This window comes from Spinacia oleracea, chromosome 4 (assembly GCF_020520425.1).
Source record: "Spinacia oleracea cultivar Varoflay chromosome 4, BTI_SOV_V1, whole genome shotgun sequence".
Classification (NCBI taxonomy): domain Eukaryota; kingdom Viridiplantae; phylum Streptophyta; class Magnoliopsida; order Caryophyllales; family Amaranthaceae; genus Spinacia; species Spinacia oleracea.
Genome location: NC_079490.1, coordinates 168,385,102 through 168,412,295, shown reverse-complemented (window position 1 = coordinate 168,412,295; position 27,194 = coordinate 168,385,102). Strand labels below are relative to the sequence as shown.

Here is a 27,194-nt window from a genome sequence, read left to right as displayed (position 1 = left end):
CAAGAAAAAGGTAATGATGGCTTCTTATAATGAACCAATACAGATAAACACTTAACACAGTAATTAATATGAAAACCCACGCACTACAAATTTGATTGGGCAAAAAAATCGCAGAAAACCAAGGAAAAAAATCTTCAGATCAGAAGATTTAGAAGGATTTTTGGTTAAAGAAGGACTTGGAGAAACAGAAGACTTCCAGTCTTGCATGCTACAGTACCACTCAAGTGTTTGAACTTGCCTTAAGCTCACCTAGTGAGAGATGCTCTCAAGTCTTAGAGAGAGAAAATAAGTGTTTGTTGTTTATATTGAAAATATATATTAAGATGAAGCCAACAATATATTATATACTAACATTTGCTTTCATATACTAGAAATAAAATAGGGTCAAAATGAATTATTGAATAGTGCGAAAAGTCAAAACGGTGCGAGTATTAAGGGACAGAGGGAGTAATATGGAGTGCCTCGAAAGAGATACATACCATATACTTCGTATGTTTCTTCGGTTAGCCATGAGTAGACGGGGTGAGTTGTCGTGGCAAAGCTATATATACTAGTTTTTCATTGTGCTCTATTTTCTCTGGGTATTTTTTTCCGAGCTTGTAATTCATCTTATTGGGTGTTGCATAGGCACAACCTAGTACTTGATTTCAAAACACATATAAGCATGAAGCTCATCATGCACATATGTCCACAGTTCACGCTCTGTTCGAAAAAGAGTACTCCCTCCTTCCCGTTTTATTTTTTATGTATTTTGTTTCGGGTGTCTCTTTTTAATCTTTACATACGTTTGAAATATTTCCTTTTATATTGTAACATAAATTCTCCTAATATACTGAAAAAAATCATGCCAAGTGATTATTTTAATCAATCAAATAAATTGAGGCATTACATCTCTCACACTTTCCAACTAGGGCATTAAATTTCTCTCACTCTCTCAGTATCAGATTTTAGATAAAAATAAAACATTATTAATAAACGTAATTTTCACTGTTTGAAGAAAAGAAAGTACTCCGTAATTTTTATCCTTATTAATTAATTATTTATTAAATTCGCATGTATGATACAAAGCACAAATAATTAAAAGGGACCGATAAAATAATTTTATATAGGCCCTGTTTGACAATTGCTTGTTGGCTGTCGGTTGTATCCTTGGCTGGTTTGACTGACTGTTTAAGTTGTGTGCTTTTGTTGCCTGTTTGACCATTGATTGTTTACAAATATGTTTAGTAATATCATTTTTTTGGTTATAGTTATGTAAAATGATATTTGAGGATATTTTATGATTTTAAATAATTACACCGTATTATTTACGGAGTAGTACGTAATAACTGATAAATGAGATATTAATTAAAAATAAATTACTGTATAGAGTAGTATTAATTAGAGTATTATTGTAACCATTTATAGATTATTTATACTAAATAAAACATTTAAATTATTAAGTAATTCATACAATATTAGGTGTTGTTAATTTATTGATTATGGGTGATTAATGATTAATTTAATTTTTAAGTAAATACTTATAATTATAATTAATAATTATTTATTAGATAATAAGAATATTTATTAATTACTCGTATTTAATTATTAATTACTATATTATAATTAATTTTTTTATCACTAATTATAAATTATTAAATATTCACTATTAAATATATTTTTAATTATTATACTAATTAATTATATTTTTAATTATTATTAATTAGTAAAATACAAGGATACAAAATGTAATTTAGATATTGAGAAGCCAAAATTCAACAGCCGACCCTAAAATGTTAGTAACACTGGCATTTTATGTTTGAAGAAAAAACTCTTTTTTGGCCATTTGATCAGATTGAAAAGCCAGAAGCCAATGAAAAAGCTAGCTAAAAGCCATTTGTCAAACATCCCATAGTCTTAGACTACTTGTGTTTCGCTGGGATTAACCGATTAACTCAACGTGCGCAAGTAACCTTGAAGACTAGAACAAGAAGTGAACTGTACTACAGTATAGCCGAAGACAAGCACATCCGAAAAGGCAACAGTACCCTCAACCCAGTTTTCTCCCACTTCGGCACCCCAACAATGGCAGCAACCCACTTGCAGCTTCATTTGGCGGCGCCATTAAAACCCCAAACCCACCTTCAAAAAGCTAAAACCTTTGCTACCAATCCTGCAATTTGCCGCACAAAATTGCCAACTGTGCGGTGTTCTGCTGCTGCTGCTGCAACGCCCGCAAAAAGAAGCTACAACATCACTCTTCTTCCTGGCGATGGCATTGGCCCTGAGATTATCTCCATTTCAAAAGATGTTCTTCAATTTGCTGCTTCCCTTGAAGGTAAAATCTTTTCTTTTTTGGTTCCTTTTTTTAATTTAATTTCCTCATTTTGTTGTGGCTTTCAATTAAAAATTTGATCATTGTTGTCTTGTATAGTTGAGGCAAAGAATTGGGTTTTGATTACAATACTACTATGTCACTTTGTGTTACTCGTTTTCTAGGAACCCTTTTGATGATTGTAATTGGAATGATGGATAGTTGGATACATTAATATAGCCGTGGAAGAGTGTGTGTTATGTGAATCTTTGGTTCTGAATTTGGGATTTTCAATTTGATTATGTGGTTTATTTGGGGGGAGGGGGTTGTGGCTAAGGTTTGAGATTTCTATTTCGGATTGTGGCATTGTGAATGTATTCTTCATTGTTGAGTGGATTAGTGAGGGTTAGAGTATGGGCATTTTGTGGTGGGTCATTGTTTGAATGAAGGTAACATTTGCTGATTTTTGGGGCAATTGAGGTTTGTTGGATATGATCTTTGAGTAAAATTTAAATCTTGATTTTGAGAATATTTTCTGTCCTGTGCTCTTTAGAAGATGTTTTATAATGTTGCAAAAGATCGGTGGCAATGTTACATGAAAGCATCCAAATTTGCTGGTTTGACAATTGGGTCTATAATAAGTCATTCATGGATGTTTATAAGATCTTTCTATATATGTTTAGAAGCACCCTAGGATGACAATAGTCACATAACCTCAAAGTTAAGGGAAACGCTGCCCAAACAAGGAAAGATAAGACATGAAAGAAGCTTTAGGTTGAGGGGGTGCCTGTCTTTGTTTCCTGACCCTATATAGGTTTGGTTGTTTCTGTCATCTTAATGTCTTGATGTTTTAGTTTGCTTTCCTCAATGTCCTTTAAGTGGAGTATATATATAAAAGTTTCGTTTAGGTTGAATGTGGCACAGATTGGGCTTGTCCTAATCTGGTTGTGTTGAAGTGAGACCATCAACATTCTATTATCGTGGTGTCTATGGGACCTAATCTTAATGCTATATTAGCTTTTAGCTCATTGACATTTGTTGTAATATATCAGGAGTGGAAGCAATAGATTGCTGTTTTCATGTAGCTCTATTATGATTATATAATGCGGACCAATATGGGGTTTAGAGGTTGGGATGTTGGAGGCATGAAGGTTAATGCTACTCATGAAGTCAGTGTATGAAAGTTTTTCTGTTGGTAGCCTTGTATTTAGGCAAATGAGCTGATCTGGGAATTTACATTTGAAGGTTCTGCAATTCTTTAGGACCAGTTTTTATAAAGAAGCTGCAGTACAAGATATTGTGTGCTCGAATGGCAACGAAAAGCATTGACACTTGATGTTCTCTTTATCTCCTAATGACTGGGAAGAGGAAGTATGTTTTAGGCTAATTAACTTGTTTCCCAGGACTAATGTAGAATTGATGTGTTTTCTGCAGTATAAACTATAAAGTCTGTTTTTACGACAAAAACGTTTACAAATGAAGGGAATCTTTGTTAAAAGTTCTGTTTAGTCTCTTCTCGTTAGTTACTCGTGTTACAAATTTCATGTTTTGTTATTGCGTTTTTTTTGGGATAACGAGACCGCTTTTTCAGCAAATGTGTTTTGTGTTGTATCTAGGTGCTCAGTTAGTTGTCTATAAATCGTTTAGGTTAACTGGTTTCCATCTGGTTAATAAATTACTTTTAGGGTTATCTCCGTTCTGCGATTTGATGCCATTGCACTGCACCTTTTTTTAGTTTAAACTTTATTCACTTTGAGTGAACTTTGTTCTCTTTGGTTCTAAATTAGTGTCAAACATGACTAAAGGGGTTTGCAAAAAATTTCCTTAGCACCAGACTGTATTCAGATGACTCTCAGCCTCGTAGAGAGGAAGGGCAGATGAGGTTTTGAGGAGATCCTTTTAAAGATCGGTTTTCACGTTAGATTATGCCATTACTGTTTTACTTGCATTCTGTTGAGTGAAACTAGTAGAACATGAGGCAGTGCTAAGTATCTGGTGTGCAAGCTAAATCCAAAACAGTGTGCAAATTGTGAATTAAGAGAATGGATGGATATGATTACTTGTCCCAAAAATGATACAACTTTAATAAGATTGTACATTCCGAGATTTCTGACCTACTTAACCCTGCCTAATTGCGTGGTCTACACCAGGTAAAATGCAATACTTAAAAAAAAAAATATTTGTTATTATAACTGCATTAGGCTTTTAGCCGTTGAATGTGAAATAATTGGAACTATGTGTTTCAGCAATGATTTTTGTAGCTTTTCAGTTTGTCGCTGTGTATTTTTCTGCCACTTTTAAATAAGTTTATTGGTGTTATTAATTATATAGGGATCGAGATCAAGTACCAAGAGATGCCTGTTGGTGGATCTGCTATTGATCTCACCGGAGTCCCATTGCCAGAGGAGACCCTTGCAGCAGCAAAACAATCTGATGCTGTACTTCTTGGAGCTATCGGAGGGTAACACTCATTCGCACCTTTTATGCCGTTTTCCTTTTTCTTCACCCCCCTCCCCTTCCGCTTAGTGGGAAATAAGGACTTAGCCTATAAAAAATCAGGTACAAATGGGATAAGCTTGAAAAGAAATTGAAGCCGGAGACCGGCTTGCTTCAGCTTCGAGCAGGTCTTGATGTGTTTGCGAACTTAAGGCCAGCGACTGTCTTACCTCAGGTTTATCTTCTCTTCTGTTTTTTTTTTTGTTGTATTCTTTTTTTAAGTGGTTATTGTGATTTATTCGGAAACCTCTTAACTTTGGTGTCTTTGACAAATACTATAACTTTGGTAAAGAAGAATATTGGTCAGAACTTATTAGCAATTTTCTGAGTACTGAAGTGATCATGTTGAGGTGGGAAGCATTTATCCCTGAATTTTGTGAAACAATTCTTTAATAATTCAATATGCATGAAATGCAGTAGCTTTTAGTAGGACAAGGACATGTATAGTTTATGAACCCCATGGGGAAAATCTTCAAATTAGACATCTGGAATCTCTATAAAGCCATGAGACTTTATCATTTGTCACTAGCAAACTTAAGTTTTTTAAATAGGGAATGTAATGTTTCATTATGAATTGTTCCATCCAACATTATCTCAAGTCAGATTTCTCTTAATTTATGGTCAGCGTAGTACACGACTCATTAAAGTTTATCCTTAGTCAATGTAGAAAATTTGCTTCATGATACCTTAAGGGCATACATTATTAATGAATGTCCATCTACTCAAGATTCAAGGAAGGTGTTAAGAAATTTGCCTAAAACCATAACACAATCATGATAAAGAGATAGCAGAAGCACCATTTTAAGTTAAATAATGCAGGGGGGAAAATAGATTCCTCTGTATAGCTTTGAACACTTGATATGAAATTATAAATAAAAGAATAAGCATGGACGTATATTTCAATTCCTCTGTATAGTTTTGAACACTTGATATGAAAATAAATTGTGGCGTAATTAAAAAATATTACAATCTCTCTTGAAAGTCTACCTTGGATGTCTGACTTCAAAACTGTGTGCTAAATTGAATTTATTCGTTCTGGAATAAGACACTCCTTGGCTATTTTCTGTTTAAGATTTAATCTTTCTCCTAAAGAGTAGATGGCACACCATATTATCACCTGGTCAAATTCTTACATTACTTTCGGTGTTCTTTGGTTCTACTAATATCTTTGAAGTTCCTAATTTGTACTTTGGATTTCTAGTTGATTGATTGTACAACATTGAAAAGAGAGGTAGCAGAAGGTGTTGATCTGATGGTGGTGAGGGAGCTTACTTCCGGTCAGTCCTATGTTATTGAACTTACTCTGAATTGCTGAAAAGCTTCATTTTAACTCCAATTATGGATGTACTTTTCTTTCTTCTTCTGAAACTTCTGTCTTCAAATTCAGGTATCTATTTCGGGGAGCCTAGGGGTTTTGGTGTGAATGAAAAGGGAGAGGAGATTGGTTTCAATACCGAGGTCTACTCTGTTTCTCAGGTATTTCTTTACTTGTAAGTTTTTATTCAAAGTATTGAGGTAATCGTATCTTTTACTTTTCTCTTTTGTAAGATTTACAGACTTAGATGTTTGAAATTGTTACTAAAAACTGATAAATTGCATGTCATTGTATGAAATCTTCGACTTAGACTGGTGAGGAAAATCGGGTTGAATTTGAATGTGAAAAAGGAAATCTGAACTGTGCTGTTTTGACTTCCAACTTTCTCCCATGGGAATCAGGCTTTCTTTGCTTGTTTTGCAGAGATGGCATAGCAAATGGCTTGTGTTTCAGGTTTTGGGTTCATGTTGCTTCATATAGGTGGTGGCTGGTGGTTTGAGAAAAATCAGATTGTACTAAAATTATGATCCTATGAATTAAACACGTCTTTTCGATTTTGTTCTTGTTTCCTAGGTTGAAATTGTGTTTGTTTTTGCTATCATTCAAACCAATACGGTGTATTATTTAAGTGTATATAATAAAGTTTTTTTTTTAATGTTTTTTTTGAGAAACATGCATATTATTAAATAAAATATTCATGATTTCTCAAAGTAGTTTGTTCTTGTAGTGTTTTGTTTGTGGTGTCTTCTGCCAAACAGTGAGTATGCTGCTGGCTTACTTCATGATGGTACCATTATATTTGTTCAACTTTATATATTATATCTTGGAGTACAAAGAATGAAAATAAATAAAATCGAAGGAGTTGGGAATATTGAACTATCGGAGACTTTTCCTCCCGTCAGCTCTCTTATATTGTTGCATTATCTCTATGATTCATTATCTCATAAACATTAAGAATTTATAAAATTGTCTTTTTGACAGATCAACCGTATTGCTCGTGTTGCTTTTGAAACTGCTAGGAAGAGGCGTGGGAAGCTCTGCTCTGTTGATAAAGCAAATGTTCTAGAGGTTTGTGTTGCTGGTGACTATTAAGACTTTTTCGATTTTTGAATTAAATTGCAACTTGTTCAAGAAAATTTCTGTGTTTTGATTTTATGGCAATATTAATAGGTTAGGGGATTTAGCAACCGCTGACTACCAAATTCTATGACGCGTGTATGGTCCTCCATTTTACAACCAGAAAGTTCTGGTTACTATCAGACACTTTTGCATTGCATAAAATCCGAGGAGATAGCTTGTTAGCTTAGACAAGGCTGGTGTATAATGATCACAAATCCCTTAAAAGCTGCTAATATTCAACTTGTTAACTTCAAAGACTTGGTGTTAATAAGTTTTTATAAAATATGCCGGCATATAGTTCATATTTGTCTGTTATGTAGTACTTTCTAGTATATTACATTTGGAGATATTGGTGCATCTGTTGTGTGAGTTTTCTTGAGTTTAATGTCCGATACATGATACTATATTCATTGTCAAGTCTCATTCCTGAACAATTTAGTCAGGCATCTATGCTTTGGAGGAAAAAAGTTACGGAAATGGCAGCGGACTACCCTGATGTTGAGCTCTCACATATGTATATTGATAATGCAGCAATGCAACTTATTCGTGATCCCAAACAGGTCATATTCACTTCCCCAGCCAAAACTCAACAAACATTTAAACTATTTTCTTTCTTGAGAACTAACGGTAGTCTTTTTTACCAAAATGTGTCGGCTGATTTACTTGTGCAGTTTGACACTATATTAACCAACAACATTTTTGGTGATATATTATCTGACGAGGCTTCAATGATTAGTGGGAGTATTGGGATGCTTCCTTCTGCAAGCATCGGTCAATCGGTATGGCAGTGTAATTGCTTTCTTTTTGCTGAGATAAAATCTTCTTTTTTTCTTCCTATGTTTGGTGTTTCAGGTGTTTGAATTTTGTAGTTACTTACTACCTCCGTTCCTGAAAGTTATTTACGGGTTGAAATATGTGTCCAAATTATGAAAAATTTGACCGTAAATTCTCACTATTATGTACATTAAAACATTATCATATAAGATCTTGTTAGATTGGTCTGATATTTATTTTTAGAATATAAACTTTTTATTAAATTCACATATGGAATTGGATATATAGTGGATGAATATTGCATTGGAGTCCGTGCAAATAGTAAGCGTAAAGAACTTTAAGGAACGGAGTTAGTATGTTATATGACCAAGGACTTTTTTTATTTTTATTTTTATTTTTTATCTAGGGGCCTGGACTATTTGAACCTATACATGGATCGGCTCCTGACATTGCCGGACAGGTTGGTATTTTAGGAAATCTGAATGTTTGTTTTGCTTTAATATATAATTGAAACTGATTTTGTGTCGTTGGCAAATGAAGGACAAGGCAAATCCGTTGGCAACTATTCTAAGTGCTGCAATGCTTTTGCGATATGGTCTAGGGGAAAGTAAGGCTGCAGATAGAATCGAGGCAGCTGTTATGGAGACCCTAAACAAGGGACTTCGAACCGGTGACATATACTCAGCTGGAAATGTATGTGTTTTACATCTGAATGTGCTTTTATATAAATCCCACACGTGTCTGCTTGTTTACATACTTCCTCTGTTCTTATCTACATGACACAATTGATTTTGGAACACATATTAAGGAGAGGTAAAAGAGAAAGTTAAAGGACAAAAGTGCCCCTTAACAACAAGAAACCAACCATCCCTTTCGCCAAATCACCAAAAAAGTGAGGGTAAATATGACAATTCTCACTATACAAAACTTTCGTTTAATAGAATTGTGTCAACTAAAAAGAAATTTCCCTAAAAGGAAATTGTGTCATTTAAATAAGAACGGAGGAAGTATATCGTTGAAATTTTTTAACTATCTTTAAAAATTCAACAATTAAGAGTGCACAAGAATCCCACGTGTTTTGTGACATTTTCCTATCCGTGGGGGGCGGGGGGGAACCATAAACAAGCGCTCACACTATACTTGCCCAATTTCTCCCTCCTCTAAATTTGAATAAAAAGTGCGGAAGAATTAAACCCTTAGATGCAATATTGAAAATTATGATGCTAACTTTAAAATTTTGGGTACATATTATCAGGTTTTATACACAAGTCATTTTGCATCTAGTTTGCATAAGCATTCATTCTACAATTGCCACATTAGTTGCATAATCCAAACCTAATATATGAGTAATGAAATAATCACACCGGCTATTGGGGGTCAAAGCATGTTTTTCTCTGTCACAAACATAGGATTTTCTTTAGTTCACGACTAATATGTAATATAACTACTTTGCACAGAAATTAGTTGGATGCAAAGAGATGGGTGAGCAGGTGATGAAGTCGGTAGACTGTCAAATTCCTGCTGCTGTTTGAGTCCGAATTGTCGTACAAGTACATGATAGAGTGACAGATATTCAGGCAGTAACATCTTCCAAGTACTGATGGCATAAAATCTGCATGGGATGACAATTCATTCACATGGATGTAGAAAGAGAGTCACAATTTTGCATATCATTCCATGGTATTGATGTAGTTGATTCTAGTTAACAGAAATAACAGTTTTGTATTGTATTTTCTGATCTATATTATGAATTATACTGTTAACAGGAATTTGTACCAATACTTTGCATTTGTTATAGTCAATTCTTCTGCAGTGAAGATTCAAACTCGCACAAAGTTTGCGGGTTTTTCCATGAAATGTGTCATGTTCATCATCTAACTATGCAACTGTCACAGGTTGAAATGTTGATACTGCACTTATTGTAAGTGTAGTTTGGCTCTAATTTGTTCGTTAAGAATATTATTTCATCCTCTGTTAGTTGTCTAACTAGTTACACTTAAATCTTGATAAACGTTGCGATCCATGGGCAATCAAACTTAGGATACTGATCTAACTCTTGCACTCGCACCCCTACACTTATTCTAGTTTTTCTTTGTCGATGGGAATAACCAATTCTAATAATCCAAGCTTCGGATATTTCTCTTTTATTAATCCCATGTTTGACAATTTTTTTCCCAATAATATGACCTTTTGGACCTATTTTCTTTTAATGGTTCCTTGCGACCGTCCACCTAAATAACAGATTAACTTTTTAAAATAAATAAATTTACTCCTTCGCTCACAACCTCACTCACCAACTATTATCCAAGAAGGAAGAGAGGGCTTTGTCGGAAGGAAAAAAAGGAGGACAAAAAAACATAAAAAAACAAAATTGTCGTATAAAGAGCAACACGTGACAAGGTAATATGCTACAGTGGGTTAATAATATGTTAAGACCATTAAAAATGAATAGATCCAAAAGGTTAGACTATTTTTAAAAAAAACTCATATGTGAGATTAATAAAAGAAAACTGGTCAAATGTAGAATTAGTAAAATTAATTTTTCTTATCGATATAACTTTGTTACTCATTTTAAAGTTAAAAGTTGCACATTGGGAAAATGAAAATGAGGAAAAGAACCAAAAAATTACACAATTATTTTTATTTTATGGGAAAATGCTTAATTGTGAAAAAGAACATAAAAATGTAAAAATTGAGCATCTTTTACAAATGTAAAATGTATAAATAATTTACATTTCTACAAATCATTGTCAATAATTAATTACTCATAGTCAATCACCATACAATTGACTCATGCTTATGCAGTCAAACATTCATTCGAAACAGGTCCTCAGTACTTTAGTACTAGTTCATATTTACAAGTGTACCACATCAGAGACAACTGAAGAACTGAGGCAAACTAAAAACTATTTAGTGTAGGCAGAAAGGAAATCAAATCTGAGTAAAATGCAAGAGAAATATTGCTAGATAATTGCTTCAACTCTAGTTAAGCTGTTGTGGTGGGACAACTTGACATTATGAAACCAAAATTGTTGCACCCACCAGCCAGTTAATGATCAATATATGAACAATATACATCTAGACTCCTACCATACAAAATACATATCACGGGGAACCGGTACAAATATACATCCCCTTGATCCCTATCTAGAATCTAACCAAAATTTTGAATGGGATTGACTGCAGATTCATTTACACACAGTAACAGTAACTGATTCTAATATGGGATCAGAGGTACCAAAATTTCGGTGTTTACCATCAGCAATATTAGCGAGGTGGAATCCTCGTTTTGGAAGCTGATTGATCAGAAGGGTCTCAAGTTGGCAAGCTATACTCTTTCCTTGGACTACAAAAGAAAGGAAAGCAGCAGTTCGCATACCATCTTTTGATCGATGTGCTTGGATTCGACCTTGTAGATCATCAGTCTGCAGTATCATGAAAAATTCAAAAAATTAGGATCATTTGATTTGCTATAAATTTACTACAATACAATTAGCAAGGAATTAATGGAATCTTGCTAAAATTGTTTGGTAAATGGCAAAGATAAAAATTCAAATAATAAAGAACTCCTAAAAATGAATTACTTCAAATGGTTTTGTAAAATATAAGGCTTTGTTCTGTTCGACTTATTTTGACTTATTTCAGAGAAAATAAGTTCAGATAGGTTCAGTTAAGTTCCGAAAAATTAAGTGTTTTTCAAACATTTTAACACATAAATAAGTTTATTTCAGTCAAAATAAGTAATTTTGCAGATAAAATAAGTTAAGATAAGTTCAGCTAAATTCAGATAATATAAGTTCAGACAAAATAAGTCGAATTGAACGAAGCCTTAAGCATAAACATACCTCTCCAACATATAATTTCTTATCCGGGTGAAACATCACATAAACACTTGAAGCACCTATTGTTGATGGAGGTGGCTGCTCCTTAGCTGCAATAAATATGCAATTGATCTCTGGGATTTGAGACGAGTTTGCCATTTTATAAAGCTCAACCAACTTCATCTGGCATATGGCTGTAACAGCATTAAGCACTTCTTTCCTTAAAGTCTCCATTTGGGTAGTAGCCAAGTTTAGATTAGAAAAGGAAGAGTGAGCTTCTTTAGTAGTATTATTCACAATTGCATTTGGACCAAAACAATCGGGTTTCAAATCTTTCAAAGGTATCTCATTCGCGTATACAGAAAGATACAATTCTTCAGCTCGTTTGACTAGAATTTCTGGTACCCCTTCTCTCTGTGCAGTTTCAAATGCGAGGCTCTCTTTACAGATTCCATCCACCAATTTCCAAGTTGGCATTGTTTGACCATCAATAGATTCTGCACTCATTGCTTTATTAACAGTTTTGCTTCTTCTTAGTGGCAAATCAAAGATTCCATGCAAGTGAGTTGATACAATACCCAAACAGCCAATTTCATCCAGAGTTTCAACAATACTACCTGCAATACAAGTTCCTTTTGCTGTTTCTGTCCCTCGACAGATTTCATCTATGAGAACAAGACTTCTTGAAGTTGTTGCAGATAATAGTGAACGGATCTCTGACATTTCTATCTGAATTTTTTGTTAAAACAAAAAAAGATCTAATCAAGAAATCGAAAGCACAGGCCAATAGGCATTAATTCTTTTATTTTTTTATTTATTTAATTTGACAAAGCAGTCCAGTAATAGAAAATACGAAAATGATAAAGGCCGCAACTTGTCATCTTTAAACCGTGTCACATTGATAACATTACATGCTTATATAACCTATTATACATGTTACTACAAAAAAGGTAGGAAAATCTTAATACTCTAATTTACAAATTAAATAATGTAATTTTTTATTTCAAAAAAATATTTATGATTTGTATAGGAAATATTTGTCCTTTGAATCGACTACCTTATTTACATATTTTCATAGTAAAAATATTGCACTGATAGTAAAAATATTTTGATGACGCATGTCCTACGTGGCGCCCATATGTACCATTTAGAATCCGACACGTATAACTGCGACAACTAAATGTTGTCGCAACTTGCGACCTTTATCATCACCCTAAAAAATTAAAGGAACAGACATCTCGGGCAACATTTATATACCTGAAAAGAGCTCTTCCCATCGACAGGGCTGTCATAGGATTTCATGTGAAGAATAATAGCATCAAAATGAGGGATTGAAGCGGACTCTGCAGGAACCATAAATCCACATATTCCAAGTAAAGCGGCTGCACAGACTGATCTCAGTAAACTTGATTTACCACCTCCATTTGGTCCTGTTAGAAGGAACAATGATTTCATGTTCACTGTATTGCACACTGCGCTACCTTGAGCTATATCAAACCAGTATGGGGATAGACCCGTCATCTTCATACTTATGGATTCACCATCTAGCTTTCCATTCTGTGTACAGATATGAAAACTGAATACATAAGATGTCCGGTAATGGACGTGACAGTTTCAAAATAGATACTCAATACCTTACTGGCAGCACATTTGATACCGATGGAAAGGGGAGGAAAAGGTGGGAACTGGGGGGGGGGGGGGGGGGGGGGAAGGAAAAACAAAATAACAATAAATGTTTTATATTTTGAAAGAAGAATCTGATCAAATACTAAAAATTATTATACAGCATATACCATTTGATCAGGAACATTACCTGAGAGCCGCTGAACTCCACCAAAGTAGGGAAGACCCATTTCCTTCTCCTCCCTTCGCTGTAAAAACAAATGAAAATTGACATGTATGAGCTGTATCATTCTTCGTCTATTTTTCACAAGTTCCCCTATCTCACGAAAGGAAAAAGTGGAAGTCCTAATTTTTCAAAATTTTGCTTTTGTACCAAATAAAGAAAAAGAAACGAAAATGACACATTCATCAACAATGAAGACCTCGCTTGCTGGTTACAATTAACTAAATGTTACTCCCTCCGTCCCATAATATAGTGCCTGTTTTCCTAAAATGGTGTCCCTAAATGATGTGCCTATTTCTATTTTAAACCATTAATTTTTACTTTGAAAATTGTATTTTTTGACTTTTATTCAACCCATGTGCTTGATTTTTGTCTTTTTTAGGCCTATTTATTATGTACACACCTTTAATCTCTAATTCCTCTCTCCATAAAAGCCAACTAACATGTACTTTATCTTGAAAGAACAAATAATTATTGTTTTTATTATCAATGTTATACTTTTCCTTAATAACCGTGATTTTGGTCAAACGGGCACTATATTATGGGACGGAGGGAGTAAATGCCAAAAGGTAATTATTTGACTAATGCTCATATTTTCACTTTTGCCAATGTCTTGACAAGCAGATTTTAAAATCATAGTAATAAATAAATGATTAAAGCCGAAAATTATATCAACCAATGGATACTATCATCAGTCAACAACCAAGTAAAAGACAATACAACATTAAAAGATAGCATGAGTACTGACAGATAATAGAAGTCTAGAAGGTGAAATTCTGAATTCCTAACCTCACATGTGAAAATAGCGCCTTAGAAATAACAAGCATCATGGAGGCAAAGACAAGAACGTTTATTTTAGATTGTAACTCAACAGACAGACCCCTCAGCAGTTCAAGAACTTTGGCTCTAGCCTTTTCATTAGCTTCATGGTACCTGAAACGCAGAGCATACCCCCTTAAGCATTTTTCCATCGTTAAATCATAATTCAAGTTTAATTTGATAACGAAATCAAAAGCAAACCTCATCAATGCAGTCTCCACCTTTGTCGTGGTAAACCATTCTTCACTGACTTTCTTTCCTTTGGAATCTAATGCATGTTTCAGCTGTTTAATTTGTTCTTCCCCTGGAGTCCCAGCCCATACTGATGGTGCAAACCGTTTTCCTTTAAACCAAACAGCCTCATGCTCTCGAGCATACAGAATTTCACCTTTTGGGCCCCCAAGCGGTGCTATAGAAGCTCTTATCCTTGAAATAATGGGGAGGAAATCCTCGGAAACCTAAAATATGAAATGATCCCAAATGGTCACTGGTGAGGCATCGTATGCTCTAATTCGGTAAATAGAATAAGAACTGTAATAAAGACAAAGAAAACAACATCGATTAAGTCGTGTAAAGAGATGAATGAATGTATCTAATCCAAATTAGCAGGCAAGAATACTTCAGCTTTGGAATGTAACAGGCTACACAGAAGCAACAGTCTAACAAGACAGTTATCAAAGATACCCAATAACAGCCAAAAAATAGCAATGAAAGGTCAAATTTACCAGCTTAGATCAATTAATCTGGCAATTAAGACATTGTACAATGCTGTAAACATTAGAAGTATATGACCTATTTCACAGGGAAAGATTGCTGAAAGGTTTGAGACATTATATGAAATGAAATGCAAACACAAAAGGCAACAATTTAAACTAAGTTGATCGGGATGGTTCGCTATATTCTGTTATGTGATACACACACTCAAAGGAACAACGCAGGCTTCATTGCAAGAGTTGGATCAAACAAGCCTGAAAGATATACGAAAAATAGCTTCATATATCAGGATGGTCCCCAGTTGGTACATCATTCAGGCTTAATTGCAGGATTTTGGATCCAACAAGATGAAATATTGCGATACAAAGCTGTGAAAGAGTGTAATCAGAAACCAGAAAATACATGCACACCTACCGCCATATGGAGGATCCGCGCTGTTTCTTCAACTTTTTCATACCAATCTTCCATATGCTTTCTTTTCACGCGCCCTTTCCAAGAAGACTCAATATCTTCAAAAAAATCACTAGGAATATGAGGGAAACAGCTCATCTGTTGCTCGATTTCACCATCTAGTGAAATAAGCTCGCCAATTCTATTTGACACGCATTCACAATCATTAACCTAGAAGAAAATGGAAAAAAGTAACTGTTCAGAGTGTTCAACGTAATGCGTCAAACTAGGACTAAACCGCTAAAGAAACAGCTTCCTTCTGTCTTCAAGTGGTATAATCTCTAATCCATAGTATCATATTCTTCGTCAGCTTCTATTTGTTATTGCAGAGACATAAAAGAAGAAATATGAAAATAGTCACTTTTGAAGAGAATAAATATTTTGCACACTCACTAGCGTGTCAAGTTCAAGGTTCAATCCAGTTGCCACCGAAGTAGGAACCATCAGTAATTTGAGGATCTCACGAAGCTCAGATTTACCATGCAACTGCAATATTTCGTCAGCAACATTCTTTATTCTGCTGAACTCAATATGATTAGCCTCTCTCAGCTCTAGTAACTTAACAAGCTGCAGATCAGAAATCCAGAATTAAATATCCAACAATATCTCGCTCGAAGGAGTGGATGGAAAAAAAAATGCAAGCACCAAATTAAGAAGGTGAATAAAATATGGTTAGATGCCTGATGCACAGATAGAGACATGCATATCCATATACATAAAGGAAGAAGGTTCTATGCAGCAGATTGGTGTCATCAGTAAAAAAAAAAAAGGAAGCTTTAAATAAGCAAACTCCAAAATAATGTTTCCACTACCGTCAATAGAGTAAGAGAGGGGGGAAAATGAGAATTTCAATTTGTAGTTTAAGAAAGCCACTTTTGCTTACAAAATTAATCGGTCACCCTACATATCATTAACTTACGCATCTTGAGAAACAAACACATCTAGCAAAGGACAAAGCAGTAATATATAAGAACACTGCGCTCCAGCATGCACATCTACTGTAGGTCTGGCTAGTTTGAGTGTGACACACACAGAAATTGAGAAGGCAGAAGGGTTAATGGTCCATAAGCATTTCAGGAGCATATCCACCTTACAGTGGCATTTGTTCGTTCTTTAATACTCTGCAATGCATCAGTGAGCTGAATATATCATGCATCACATGCACAATACTCAAATACCATCAAATACGTAGCTCTGGATTCTGAAGATGAATACTCCCTCTTTTTTTGTATGTACCCACTTTACAAAAAGAGATTTTTTTTTTTGTTTCTTTTGTTTTACCCACTGCTACTGTATTCTATTTTTGGAAAACGCATTTTACCATCATACTCCTTTTCCCCAGACTATTTACACCTTTCCACTATCTCTCTCCTACTTAATCCATCTTTTTTTACAAACACCCAGCATTTTACTACATGTCTCTTACGATCATCATGAAGATCACATAATGCACGTGAAAGCATTCAAACAAATAACTTCTTAGGTAAGAAGCATAGCCGCAAATACTACTCAATCTCTCATAGGTTCTCACTTGAGGCAGATGGGTGGAGTGGGGTGAGATATGTCCTCTAAGGCTCTAACTGAAGATACTACTCAATCTTTCATCGGTTTCCCTCATCCATACATTTCCAGACTCAAAAACATCAATCACCATAAGTTTTGAGACAACCAATGGACATGGAATCAACAAAAACATCTTTTGAGTTTCACAAGACAAAAAAACTCCCGGATGAACCATCTAGGCAAAGACAGACATGATGAACGTTGAGTGGAATTCTAATGTTCACCAGAACGGAAACCCAGAGATATGTATGAAACAGTATATCTGGATCAAACCTATATTAAGGTAAATGGATTATGACCTTGGCAGATGATACACATGTGAACTCAGGTATTGAGCATGTCACACTGCTCATGCGTTTGCATATTTCTGCAAATAAATTAGAAGAACATGAGAAAGCCACATCATAGAGAATTCACAAAGAGAACTTAGATAATTTCATACATGATAATCTCATTTATTGTAAAAACACTCCTGAGTTTAACATAAGTTATATTTCAGATCAAATAAAATGGAATAACCTCTCTGTTATTATTGGGGTAGGGTTGCATACATCCAAGTATCCAACCCCCCAAATTTGCATCTCACCTTGAATTGTAGCTGATACGGCATAAGCTGGAGGATTAAGAAGAAGATCTCTAATATACCTGAAACAAATAATTTCAATTTAACCAAATGAGCAGTCATAACCCCAATAAAGGTATATTCCCTCCAGAAAAATACAAGTACTTATGAAGAAAATATACATAATCAATTTATGATTAAATTTACAAGATCAGGAGTACGCGAAGAGATTCGTTAGGTAAGACAAGGCTGAAGCTATATCAACTAATACAGCTTAGCATTGATATGGAAGAGATTAGGATAAAGTAAAATAGAAGCAAACCCATCTAAGCCCTAAACCCTAAACAAGCATTTTTAGTTTATAATACTAAATTTTAATATGGTTTGTAAGAAAATCAGTTGAAAAGAACAAATCATGAATCAAGTAAAAGTTGAATAACATGAAATGATACTCTAATTCCCCGACAGAATCTAGTGTAAAGTCTCATGACGACAAATTAGATCATTGATTGGAAGCCCTGAGTTGTCTAAAGGTTAACAAAAAAAAAAGTTGTTTCCAATTATTCAACTAAATACTGGATAACACAGAAAACATTGGATGACTGGGTCTGGATAGCCTCACAGATAAAAAAATATTCAGTTGTCAGTCTGTGCATCTGCTTGAGAAAGAAAGGAGGTCCCCAGGGTGAGGGCACAAGCTAAAAGAAGGATCCAGAAATGTAATGTAATAAATGGCAGAAGATACACAGAAATCTAATATAATAGATTGTAGGACATTAAAAGTTAAAACTGTAGTTTTCCTTCTTTGTTTGGTTCTTTTTCTTCTGGTTTCATACTCCACCTCAGGATGATTCGTGTTTACAAGATTTAGATGCAGATTTTCATACAGACAAGCTTATGAAGAACAACAATGATTCAATAACAAAAGAGAATATAATCCTTACGATTGGGGCAATCCAGTACAATTTGATGGAAGCAATACTTTGAGCAAACAAGGTATTCCCTCTGTTGGTATGGCACCTGATGACATCAAAAATATAAATGACATAAATTATAATCTAAATGTCAAGAACCAATGAGACTGAAAACCACACTAACCAATCTGTGTGGCAGTTCCAAGATGTAAAGGGCGGGGCCTTTTTTCAGAAGTAACAGCTATATTTCTGAATGCAACTACTTCTTCAAGACCATAGAGTTCCTTCACCTGCATGTGAATTTCAAGCCAAAAACATAAGATACAAAAACATTAAAGCAAACATTCAGTACTAGAAAAAGGACAGGCATGTGATAGTCATTAGCTTATTCAAGCAATCAACCTTCAGCAAAAGCTCTTTGACAGGGTCACCTTCAAACCATTCGAAGTATCGGGAACTGCATTCTGCCCACAGCAACCCTCCCTCACCAAATTCCCCCCAGCGACAAGTTCCTGAATCAAAGCATCTTCATATGAGAAAAGGCATTGTTCTACTATAATAAATAAATTTCATCTTCATTTAATTTCCATCCTCACGGGCATGTCCAAAAAATAGCTTTAAAAGAACGGGAAAAACAATACCCAAGAATTATCCCACAACTAGCAAGGTCATGACTCAAGATGCATGAACCCATCTAACCAGTTCACAGAAAGCCAAAAGATCCAAAAGACAAAGAATTATTGGTATGTTCAATTTAGTTCAAGGTCCATAGTCCTTACAAAAGAAACCAAGTCCAAAGACACAATTTTTGGCAAGAGTAAGCCAAGAACTGTACAAAACTGGACAGTACCATTGGGGATTAGAAAAAGTATCTATCGTGAACATTGCAAACAAATAGAGATATGTTCGTTGCCTCTGCAACATATGTTCCAGACAAATTAAATCCTAGAGCCAAAAGAAAAAGTAATGAAGTGCCAAAAATATCATCACTACAACAGGAACATATGAACACAAGGAATGCAAATAGGATATTCACATGCAAATGCATGACATGAAGGTAAAGCTGCACACCTGAAGAGTTGTGTTTCAATGATGTGTGGAGAAACAAATAATGGCAGCGACAAGTGCGGAGCTTTGTCACTAACGCTTCTTCAGTTAAGCCATCCTCAACAGAAAATGTCTTCAGAGTCTCCAAGATTGAGGTTAAAGAGTAGCCTTTTGCAGAACGAGACACCCCTAAAATCATAATATCATAATGATAAGTGTCAATAGGTTTCTGAAAAAGTTGATCAGATGAGAGAGGATAATTTTGACCAAGATGCCCCGTAAAGAAAAATGTCCCTCAAGAGGAGACAGGAAATCTGAAATGTACATTAGATAGAGTATTTCAACAGAGACGACCATATCAGAAGAACAATATACACAGATCAAGAAATAACTAGCAATCAAGAGTTTGAAATACTTCAACCCGTGTAATAAAGGACGAGATTAAGAAGATAATATTAGCAATGTAAAATTCTCTCTTACCAACAACAGGCATCGGCTCAGGAAAATCAAGGTCACGGTCAACCCCAACATGGCCAAATACATATGGGTTTCCTGGATGTGCATGCCTGAAAGTCGAAATCAAGTTAGCTCATATTGAAACACTGCAGATCCAGACGTAACACAATATACACGTTGACTGTGACATATATATCTGTAGAACAATAACTTCATGCACCTCTGGAAAGTAAAGGCTGAAATTCAAGAAATCAAATCAATAAATACAGAAAGAAGCAACTTCAATACCGATTATCCCTCGCTCTTTACACCTCCCACCCCAGAGAAAATAGAGGGGCTTGAAAGAAATAGCATCAGAACTGGGGGGCTGAATTGGATGGTCTTATCTTAGCAGCAAGCACTAAACATTAAACAAGTAAGAATGAACTTCTCTTAGATGTTTTCCAGTATCCAACTTCGCAAAAGCTTTTTTTGGTCACTTCACATTGTTTTGTCAAAGTTATGATTAATGAGAAAAAAATGGTCACTGGGAGAGCTAATTTCACTGTTAGATTTATCCAAGTTTCTGTACAGGACATCAACTTAGGGACTCAATCCTGTATTACCATTACACCACTTAACTAAAGAGATTGTCTTTTCAAGATTCACATAAATCAACCAACAATTGTCAATTTAATGACATGATTTTGAACAGCATTACAATTTACAAACCATTCCGATGATATGAGCTATGAAGTAAAGCAAGTTAAATAATTGATTGGAGAATGAAAAGTGAATCCAAAGATTGCATATATATACCCAGATATAAAACGGCCCTTCCGAGAACGAGCTTGAGTTGGACCCTGCACTTCCTCAACTATGCACTGCAAAGCAAAACAACTTTGTTAACTAAATAAGACAGAGTACAAAATACTAAGTGAATATCATATGAATAGAAAGAAAAATTCTCGACAGCGCCACTAGTTTATAAAATGTGTGAGATGAGACTAAGAAAATTCCCAAATCAATTTAAATCGGTATATGCCTTTCATGTGGAATGCCAGTGCTCCAGCTCCATGAACTCACATTCAAAGAATGATCGTATATTTGCATACTCGGCCTATCAGACTGAAGATTATCAAGACAAACTTTCAGGCCATTTTTTGGAATTAACAAAGACTGGTATAATACACGGCTAGTCGGCCATTAAAGAAAGATTTTCAACCTGCTATTCACATTAATCTGCTTGTTAATGTGTTTATTGACTTGCAGTAATCATGCTGCAAAATCTATTACGGCCTACAAACATGACTTGCAGTAATCATGCTGCAAAATCTATTACGGCCTACAAGCATGACATTGGGCATCAGTCTTTACAATACGTTACTAAAGACACTACATAAACTACGAATTTGATTCTATTGCTTATCACAGAAAAACTTCTTCAGTCACAATTTATCCTTAAATGATGTCTGGAAGCCTCTCGTTTCAATGTAAAATGGTGAAAAAAATATAATTTAAAGCTATATATTTCAATATTACTTGCAAACACAAATCATGATTGTAATATTCAAGATTTCAATTTGCCAAAACAATCACAATTCACAACTATTAATGTAATACCCACAAGACGTGAGGTTCTTTGATATATTGTCACTGAAATCTTCAACATGGATGAAATAAATGATCTGTAAAGGCTACATATTTTGTAGATTATAGAAGCTGTTTATACTTTATAGTAACACAAGGAAAAAGTGCTACGTGTTAAACAACTAGCCAATCTCCTAAGAACATCACTGATTGCAAAATATACGCATAACAACTTATACTAGCCAGAAGTACAATTAATTGCAACCCTTTTTACTGTAGCAAGAAAGAGAGAAATTAAAATTCATAAGCTCATGGTTTTTCATTTCTAAAAAGGATAGAGACCCTAAACACAATGAGGGGAAAGTAGAATATAAAAGACTCAAAATAAAAGGATCAGCAATCATATCATTGCAACTTCTCATGTTATTAAGACCTAGTAGAACACTTCATGTAATCATCTTTTGACTTCTTCACAGGTCAAATATGAGACTATAAACAGATATAATGATGCTGAATAGGACACCGCTTCAAACAATACTATAGTTTTCAGGATACTCACAACAGAATAGCCATTACGAGTCAGGTCATCCAAAGTTTGTTGCAAATTCTGCAAAAGTACAACATAAACAGTAACTCTAAAAGGATAATTGGTATGCAGAAACAAAAACAATTAAGAGCCAGAGGAAAGGGAAGAAGATATTTTCATTAGAATAATACAGTATAGTTCCCCCAATCAAAGAAAACAATGGGGAAAACCGACAATTATGCAATATCAACCAGGCAAAGTTCACAACATTTCCACAGTATATAAAGTATTTCCAAACCTCCATTATGTGGCAGTGATTTAAATAAGATTTGGTCTTATGAGCATCAATTTTCTGACATATACGCACTCACTATTAAATTAATCATATGGAGCAGTGAAATACATGGCTAAGTGTCGTCAAGGTAAGTTAGGTTTTGCATGATCAGACTTAATGGCGGATATATATAAACCCCAAAAGGCTTCTATCTATTCTACAATGTTTTCACACAGAAAACAGCACGTTCAAAACCCATTTTTTTCTTAGCAAGTTAGCACTAAATTTGAAATAATAAAGATTAGGAAGGGGATAAGCCCTCTTCACAGAAATAGATTATTTTTTAAAAACAAATTTTGACACATAAAGCAAAAGCGATTCTACCAGTTTTGTACCAAAAAGGAAATATATTATGTGCTCCCGTAAATTAATTGGATATGTAATTGCACAGTCAGGACACAGCATGAGATGAATAAATTAAAGGAAAAGAAAGCAGTCATTTCAATACCACCACAGGACATCCAGCTCTGGGAACACTATCTGAGCGCAAGCCACCAAATGGATTTAAGCCAGCATATTCAACAAGAATACAAGCATCAATACCAATGGCCTCGTAAAAATCTCCAACCTAAATAAAAGGAAAGAGGGAGAGAGCAAAAGTTAATCTACCACTGCATGAGTAGTCAAGCGTGTAATAGCAAGCGAAGTTATCAGCATTAAGGATGAAAGCATACTCTACATAATAAAACTTCACGTGGGAACCTTGATTTGAACTGCAGCATTTCACAGTTTAGGTTTCCTTCTTTTAAACTGCATAGAGCAAAAGTAATCCGTGTTAGTATATAGCCTGAACAGCTTGTCTCTATACTCAAGTAACATGGAAATACACAAATTTTATTCAAAAAACTTTGACACAATTAGAAAGTATGGAAGTGAAACAAAGACAATAGGGACATCCACTTCAAGCAACATCCAATACAAGCAAATCGGACGATTCGGGAGAGCATTTATCAAAGAAATTTAATCTTGCAAAACAGAGAAAAGCAACAGAACCAAAATGCAAGAATTCTTAACAATCAGTTAAGTTACCTCCTATAGTTTTCCTTTCAAAAAAGAAAAAAACATACCTCCCATTTTTCAAGTTAACATCCAATCCAAGCAAGTTGGAGTAGACAAGTCTCTTAATGAGTTGAACAGTTGAAGGTTTTCGGCATGCCTCTAATTTCTACAACATAGGAAACAAAAGGAATATAAAAAAAAGCATATGCAAAATATGTTGACAATTACACAAATTGCAGATATGTATATGGGCAGGGGGTGATTTTCAATGAGAAGGCATCTAGATAAAGACCTCTTTCCACCAGAAAACATGGGAAATGTCCTTTTCGCTCATAACATCTTTCAATTCTTTAGCTTTTTTGTTTTTCCTTGTTGTTCCTTTTAGAGCTTCTCTATCTCTGGAACAATGTACTGCTTCACTCTGTCCGCTTCTGCAGCAAACCAAAACACGCATCTAATAATTGTATTTTTATTTGGACGGGGAAGAAAAAAAAAGTGGCATCATACATCCTTTCACGTCAAGGTAAATAACAAGATAAATATACAGCTTACCAGGGAGTCTAATAAAGGCATAAAACAAAAAATTACTTATTTATAACTTAGACTTGGACATAATCACTTAGATGAAGTAAACTTAGACGTCAAAATTAGGACTCGGAGGTTAACAGCATGTCAATTAAACTGGTGTCTTTCTATTTCTTACAACTGTATATTCCATTTTAAGCTGCTCATAGGTAATTTAATCCCATGGCTCAACCTTTATAATCAATTGATCCCCACACTGTGTTTGGAGATACATTTTCCCTTATTTGGATAAGACATAAAGGGAAGGGAACAGAAGGAAATTGGAGGGATTCATTTACCTTCCCCATTAAATAAATCAAATTCCTCCATTGTTGGAAATATTTGGAAGGGAAATGCAAGCTCACTCTTTCCTTTACTTCACCTCCCTTTCTCTTCCCTCTTTTTCCTCCCCTCCCTTTCCCTCCATAAATGCTAACCAAATGAAGTGCAAGCAAAGAAATGATCATCATACCTATATTGTGAAACTATTCTAGGATGTGCAAATAAACTATCTACTTTCTTTTCTAGTAACATTTTCAAATTAGTTACATACGAAATAGCAGTTACCTAGCATTAGATTAAACATCAATTGTGATACTATTTTACCTCAAGATTCTCAACCACGTCATTTAAAAGGCAGACTGACGCTCTTTAAGTAAGGGGGGAAGCTTCGGCTAGTTTACTGCCTATCTAATTCATAGATCATCACTACAATTCTGATGGTAGTCTGGTAGATGATATGATTTACCATCAAACCACATCCATTCCACTTGATAAGCATAAATTCTAGACTTGGTAAGGAAACATAGCAAGACAAGCCATCCTTTCTCTCCAAATGTAACAATAACAAATATAAACTCCCTTTATCACCCAATTTGATCCATTTCCCAACAATACATAATCCATAGTCTTTATATACGCTAGAATTAAACCTTCCCTCAACGTTCACAACTAGTTTCTATGCACTCCAACTTGAAAAGGCCACATTGTACAACATAAAAACAACTCCATATAGAGCAACATTAATACCACCATACATACATCTATACTACGCAAAATTTTCATTTCACCTCAAGTACCCATGAGGAATCCAAACACTCTCACAACACAAGTATATTCACTACTACTTCAATTTTCAACCAAACAAGTGCAAAATATTCCCCAAAAAATGGCTTTCTTACACACAATACCGCCCTTTAACACTTTCACCTTACTCCTAAAAACTTGATTAATACAACCTCCATACCTAAAACATAAATTAACCCAACAAAATCAAGACAAAAAGAACACATAATAATTACCTAGTTACTAATTTTGCAGAAAACCCCACAATTTACAAAACCAAACAAAAGCTCAGAAAATTAAAGAGGTAGAAAGTACATTGGAAGTGAGGGAGAACGAAGGGAAGAGTAATTGTTGACAGAAGATGGTACAAGAAGAAGAACTGGCCGCCATTTTGGGAATGAAAGCGGCATTGAACCTGCAACCGCTTTCATTGTTAACCTGTACATGCGAATTTTGCAGTTTCTTCCGCTTTTCTGGTTTTTTCCTTCAACACCCTTCTAATTAACACAAACCCGGAAAAACAAAACCCCATTAGCAGAAATTGAGTTAGGAATCATAGCAAGAAAACCCAGAAATATTCATAAAAATATAGCAAAAATTGTACAGGGGAAATGGGAATAGAGAAAAGGTACCTGGTTTGCGCGCGCAATTTGCAAGGTCTTTCTCTCTCAGTGAGAAGAGTGGAGAGACAAGAGTGACTGTTTGTCAGCCTGGTGCTACTTTGCGCTTCTGTTGCCTTGCTACATTTGAACCTTGGAAGTTGGCACGAACCGCAAAAAAGCTAGAGTTTTCTTCAAGTAGGGCCTATAAAGTGTACGAAAGATATACTTTCTCCGTTCCAGAAATATTGCACCATTATTTTTTACAATATTCACATTATAACTTTGATCATTTTTTGTGATTCGTACGAATAAAATTTTAATCACGTGGGTCATGTTAGATTCGTATTGATAGAAATTCTCTAAATATTAATCTTTTATAATTTTTAATTGCACACGATTTGAGATATTAAGAGTTAAAAATACTAGTTAGAGTAGTAAAAGTCAACCATGGTGCGATATTTCCGAAACTGAGGAAGTAGTTCAATAGTTCTTTCTCTTTTTTTTTTTTGGCAGGGAAATACTTCGTATTCAATAGTCTTGGATTGGGTTGTGTATGAGAATTGGTCATGGGTCAGGGCTAGGTTGTTGAAAATGGCGCATAACTAAAATGTGTTGTAAATCAGGTTAATCTCTAAAATAAGACTAATCTAACTCATTCTTGCGAATAAAATAAGTCACTATAAGAAATGAATCAATAAAGCGTGGAAGGTTAGTTATAGTGCTACAACATAACGAACTATGAAATATGCCACTTGATTTGACTCTCGATCAGGCCCGGTCCTGACATTCTGAGGGCCTTAGGCGAAATAAGAGATTTGGGCCCCTTCCAAAATAATACGTCTTTAACTGAAATAATTTTTTTTTTTGTGAAATCCATTATATTGTTGAATTCAAATCAATAAAAACTTACTATATCTCCTTTGCAGGATCCTGGAATTTCAAAATCCGGCTCTAGTCGATTTCTTGAAATATTTCAATAAAATAAACTCACTTAATTACAAGATAATTAATATGCGTAAAGAGATATTTTTTGAAAATAAAGGTTCATTTGAGCATATAAAAATATCAGTTAATTTTGCCATCATTAAAATGCTTATCTATTTTAAAACTAATAACCCCATAGTCCATCAAATAAGCATTTTTTTGCTCACATATAGTTATATCAATTAGAACTGAGTACTAAAAGTCAAATACTACGTACATAAACTCAACGTAAAACACAAAAATTAAAATATTGACAAAGTTTAAAAAGAAAAGAGTTAGTAAGGGAAGTCGAACCCTAGACCTCTAGTAGATATCAAAATCTTAGAACCTACTTTCTACCAATGAGCCAAGGAAATAACATG

At 34.7% G+C, this 27,194-nt stretch overlaps 2 protein-coding genes across 3 annotated transcripts; one reads left to right on the top strand and one right to left on the bottom strand.

The window, feature by feature from the left end:
- Positions 1 to 1,890: 1,890 nt before the first annotated feature.
- Positions 1,891 to 9,814, top strand: LOC110784257 (3-isopropylmalate dehydrogenase, chloroplastic). The gene is made up of 11 exons (XM_021988686.2): positions 1,891 to 2,317; positions 4,625 to 4,754; positions 4,853 to 4,964; positions 5,991 to 6,066; positions 6,177 to 6,265; positions 7,086 to 7,172; positions 7,667 to 7,783; positions 7,895 to 8,002; positions 8,404 to 8,457; positions 8,538 to 8,690; positions 9,455 to 9,814. Exons 1-11 carry the CDS (start codon positions 2,065 to 2,067, stop codon positions 9,527 to 9,529), a joined length of 1,254 nt encoding a protein of 417 aa, XP_021844378.1. The 5' UTR covers positions 1,891 to 2,064; the 3' UTR covers positions 9,530 to 9,814.
- Positions 9,815 to 10,935: 1,121 nt separating this feature from the next.
- LOC110784258 (DNA mismatch repair protein MSH1, mitochondrial) lies at positions 10,936 to 26,012 on the bottom strand. 2 transcript variants are annotated; one of them, XM_021988687.2, is made up of 23 exons: positions 25,879 to 26,012; positions 25,562 to 25,743; positions 23,910 to 24,048; positions 23,686 to 23,783; positions 23,293 to 23,368; positions 23,067 to 23,186; positions 22,318 to 22,365; positions 20,988 to 21,052; positions 20,214 to 20,299; positions 19,758 to 19,922; positions 19,089 to 19,198; positions 18,871 to 18,976; positions 18,717 to 18,792; positions 17,797 to 17,855; positions 17,510 to 17,577; positions 16,041 to 16,214; positions 15,612 to 15,818; positions 14,685 to 14,941; positions 14,454 to 14,597; positions 13,632 to 13,689; positions 13,076 to 13,375; positions 11,843 to 12,547; positions 10,936 to 11,422 (listed from the first exon to the last, which is right to left on the bottom strand). In XM_021988687.2, exons 2-23 carry the CDS (start codon positions 25,690 to 25,692, stop codon positions 11,186 to 11,188), a joined length of 3,429 nt encoding a protein of 1,142 aa, XP_021844379.2. In that variant the 5' UTR covers positions 25,693 to 25,743; positions 25,879 to 26,012; the 3' UTR covers positions 10,936 to 11,185. The 2 variants fall into 2 exon arrangements, with proteins under 2 accessions (XP_021844379.2, XP_021844380.2); XM_021988688.2 differs by having other exon boundaries at positions 25,562 to 25,740; positions 25,879 to 26,006.
- Positions 26,013 to 27,194: the final 1,182 nt, after the last annotated feature.

What these genes read in the sequence shown, in the direction of transcription:
- LOC110784257 (XM_021988686.2), top strand. Translation starts at nt 2,065, where the DNA reads ATGGCAGCAACCCACTTGCAGCTTCATTTGGCGGCGCCATTAAAACCC. An exon ending in CAGCGACTGTCTTACCTCAG is followed by an intron (nt 4,965 to 5,990) that starts GTTTATCTTCTC and finishes TTGGATTTCTAG; the next exon opens with TTGATTGATTGTACAACATT. An exon ending in TTATTCGTGATCCCAAACAG is followed by an intron (nt 7,784 to 7,894) that starts GTCATATTCACT and finishes TTACTTGTGCAG; the next exon opens with TTTGACACTATATTAACCAA.
- LOC110784258 (XM_021988687.2), bottom strand. Translation starts at nt 25,692, where the DNA reads ATGTACAGGTTAACAATGAAAGCGGTTGCAGGTTCAATGCCGCTTTCA. An exon ending in CTCGTAATGGCTATTCTGTT is followed by an intron (nt 21,053 to 22,317) that starts GTGAGTATCCTG and finishes TTTGCTTTGCAG; the next exon opens with TGCATAGTTGAGGAAGTGCA. An exon ending in CGCGGATCCTCCATATGGCG is followed by an intron (nt 14,942 to 15,611) that starts GTAGGTGTGCAT and finishes TTCATATTTTAG; the next exon opens with GTTTCCGAGGATTTCCTCCC.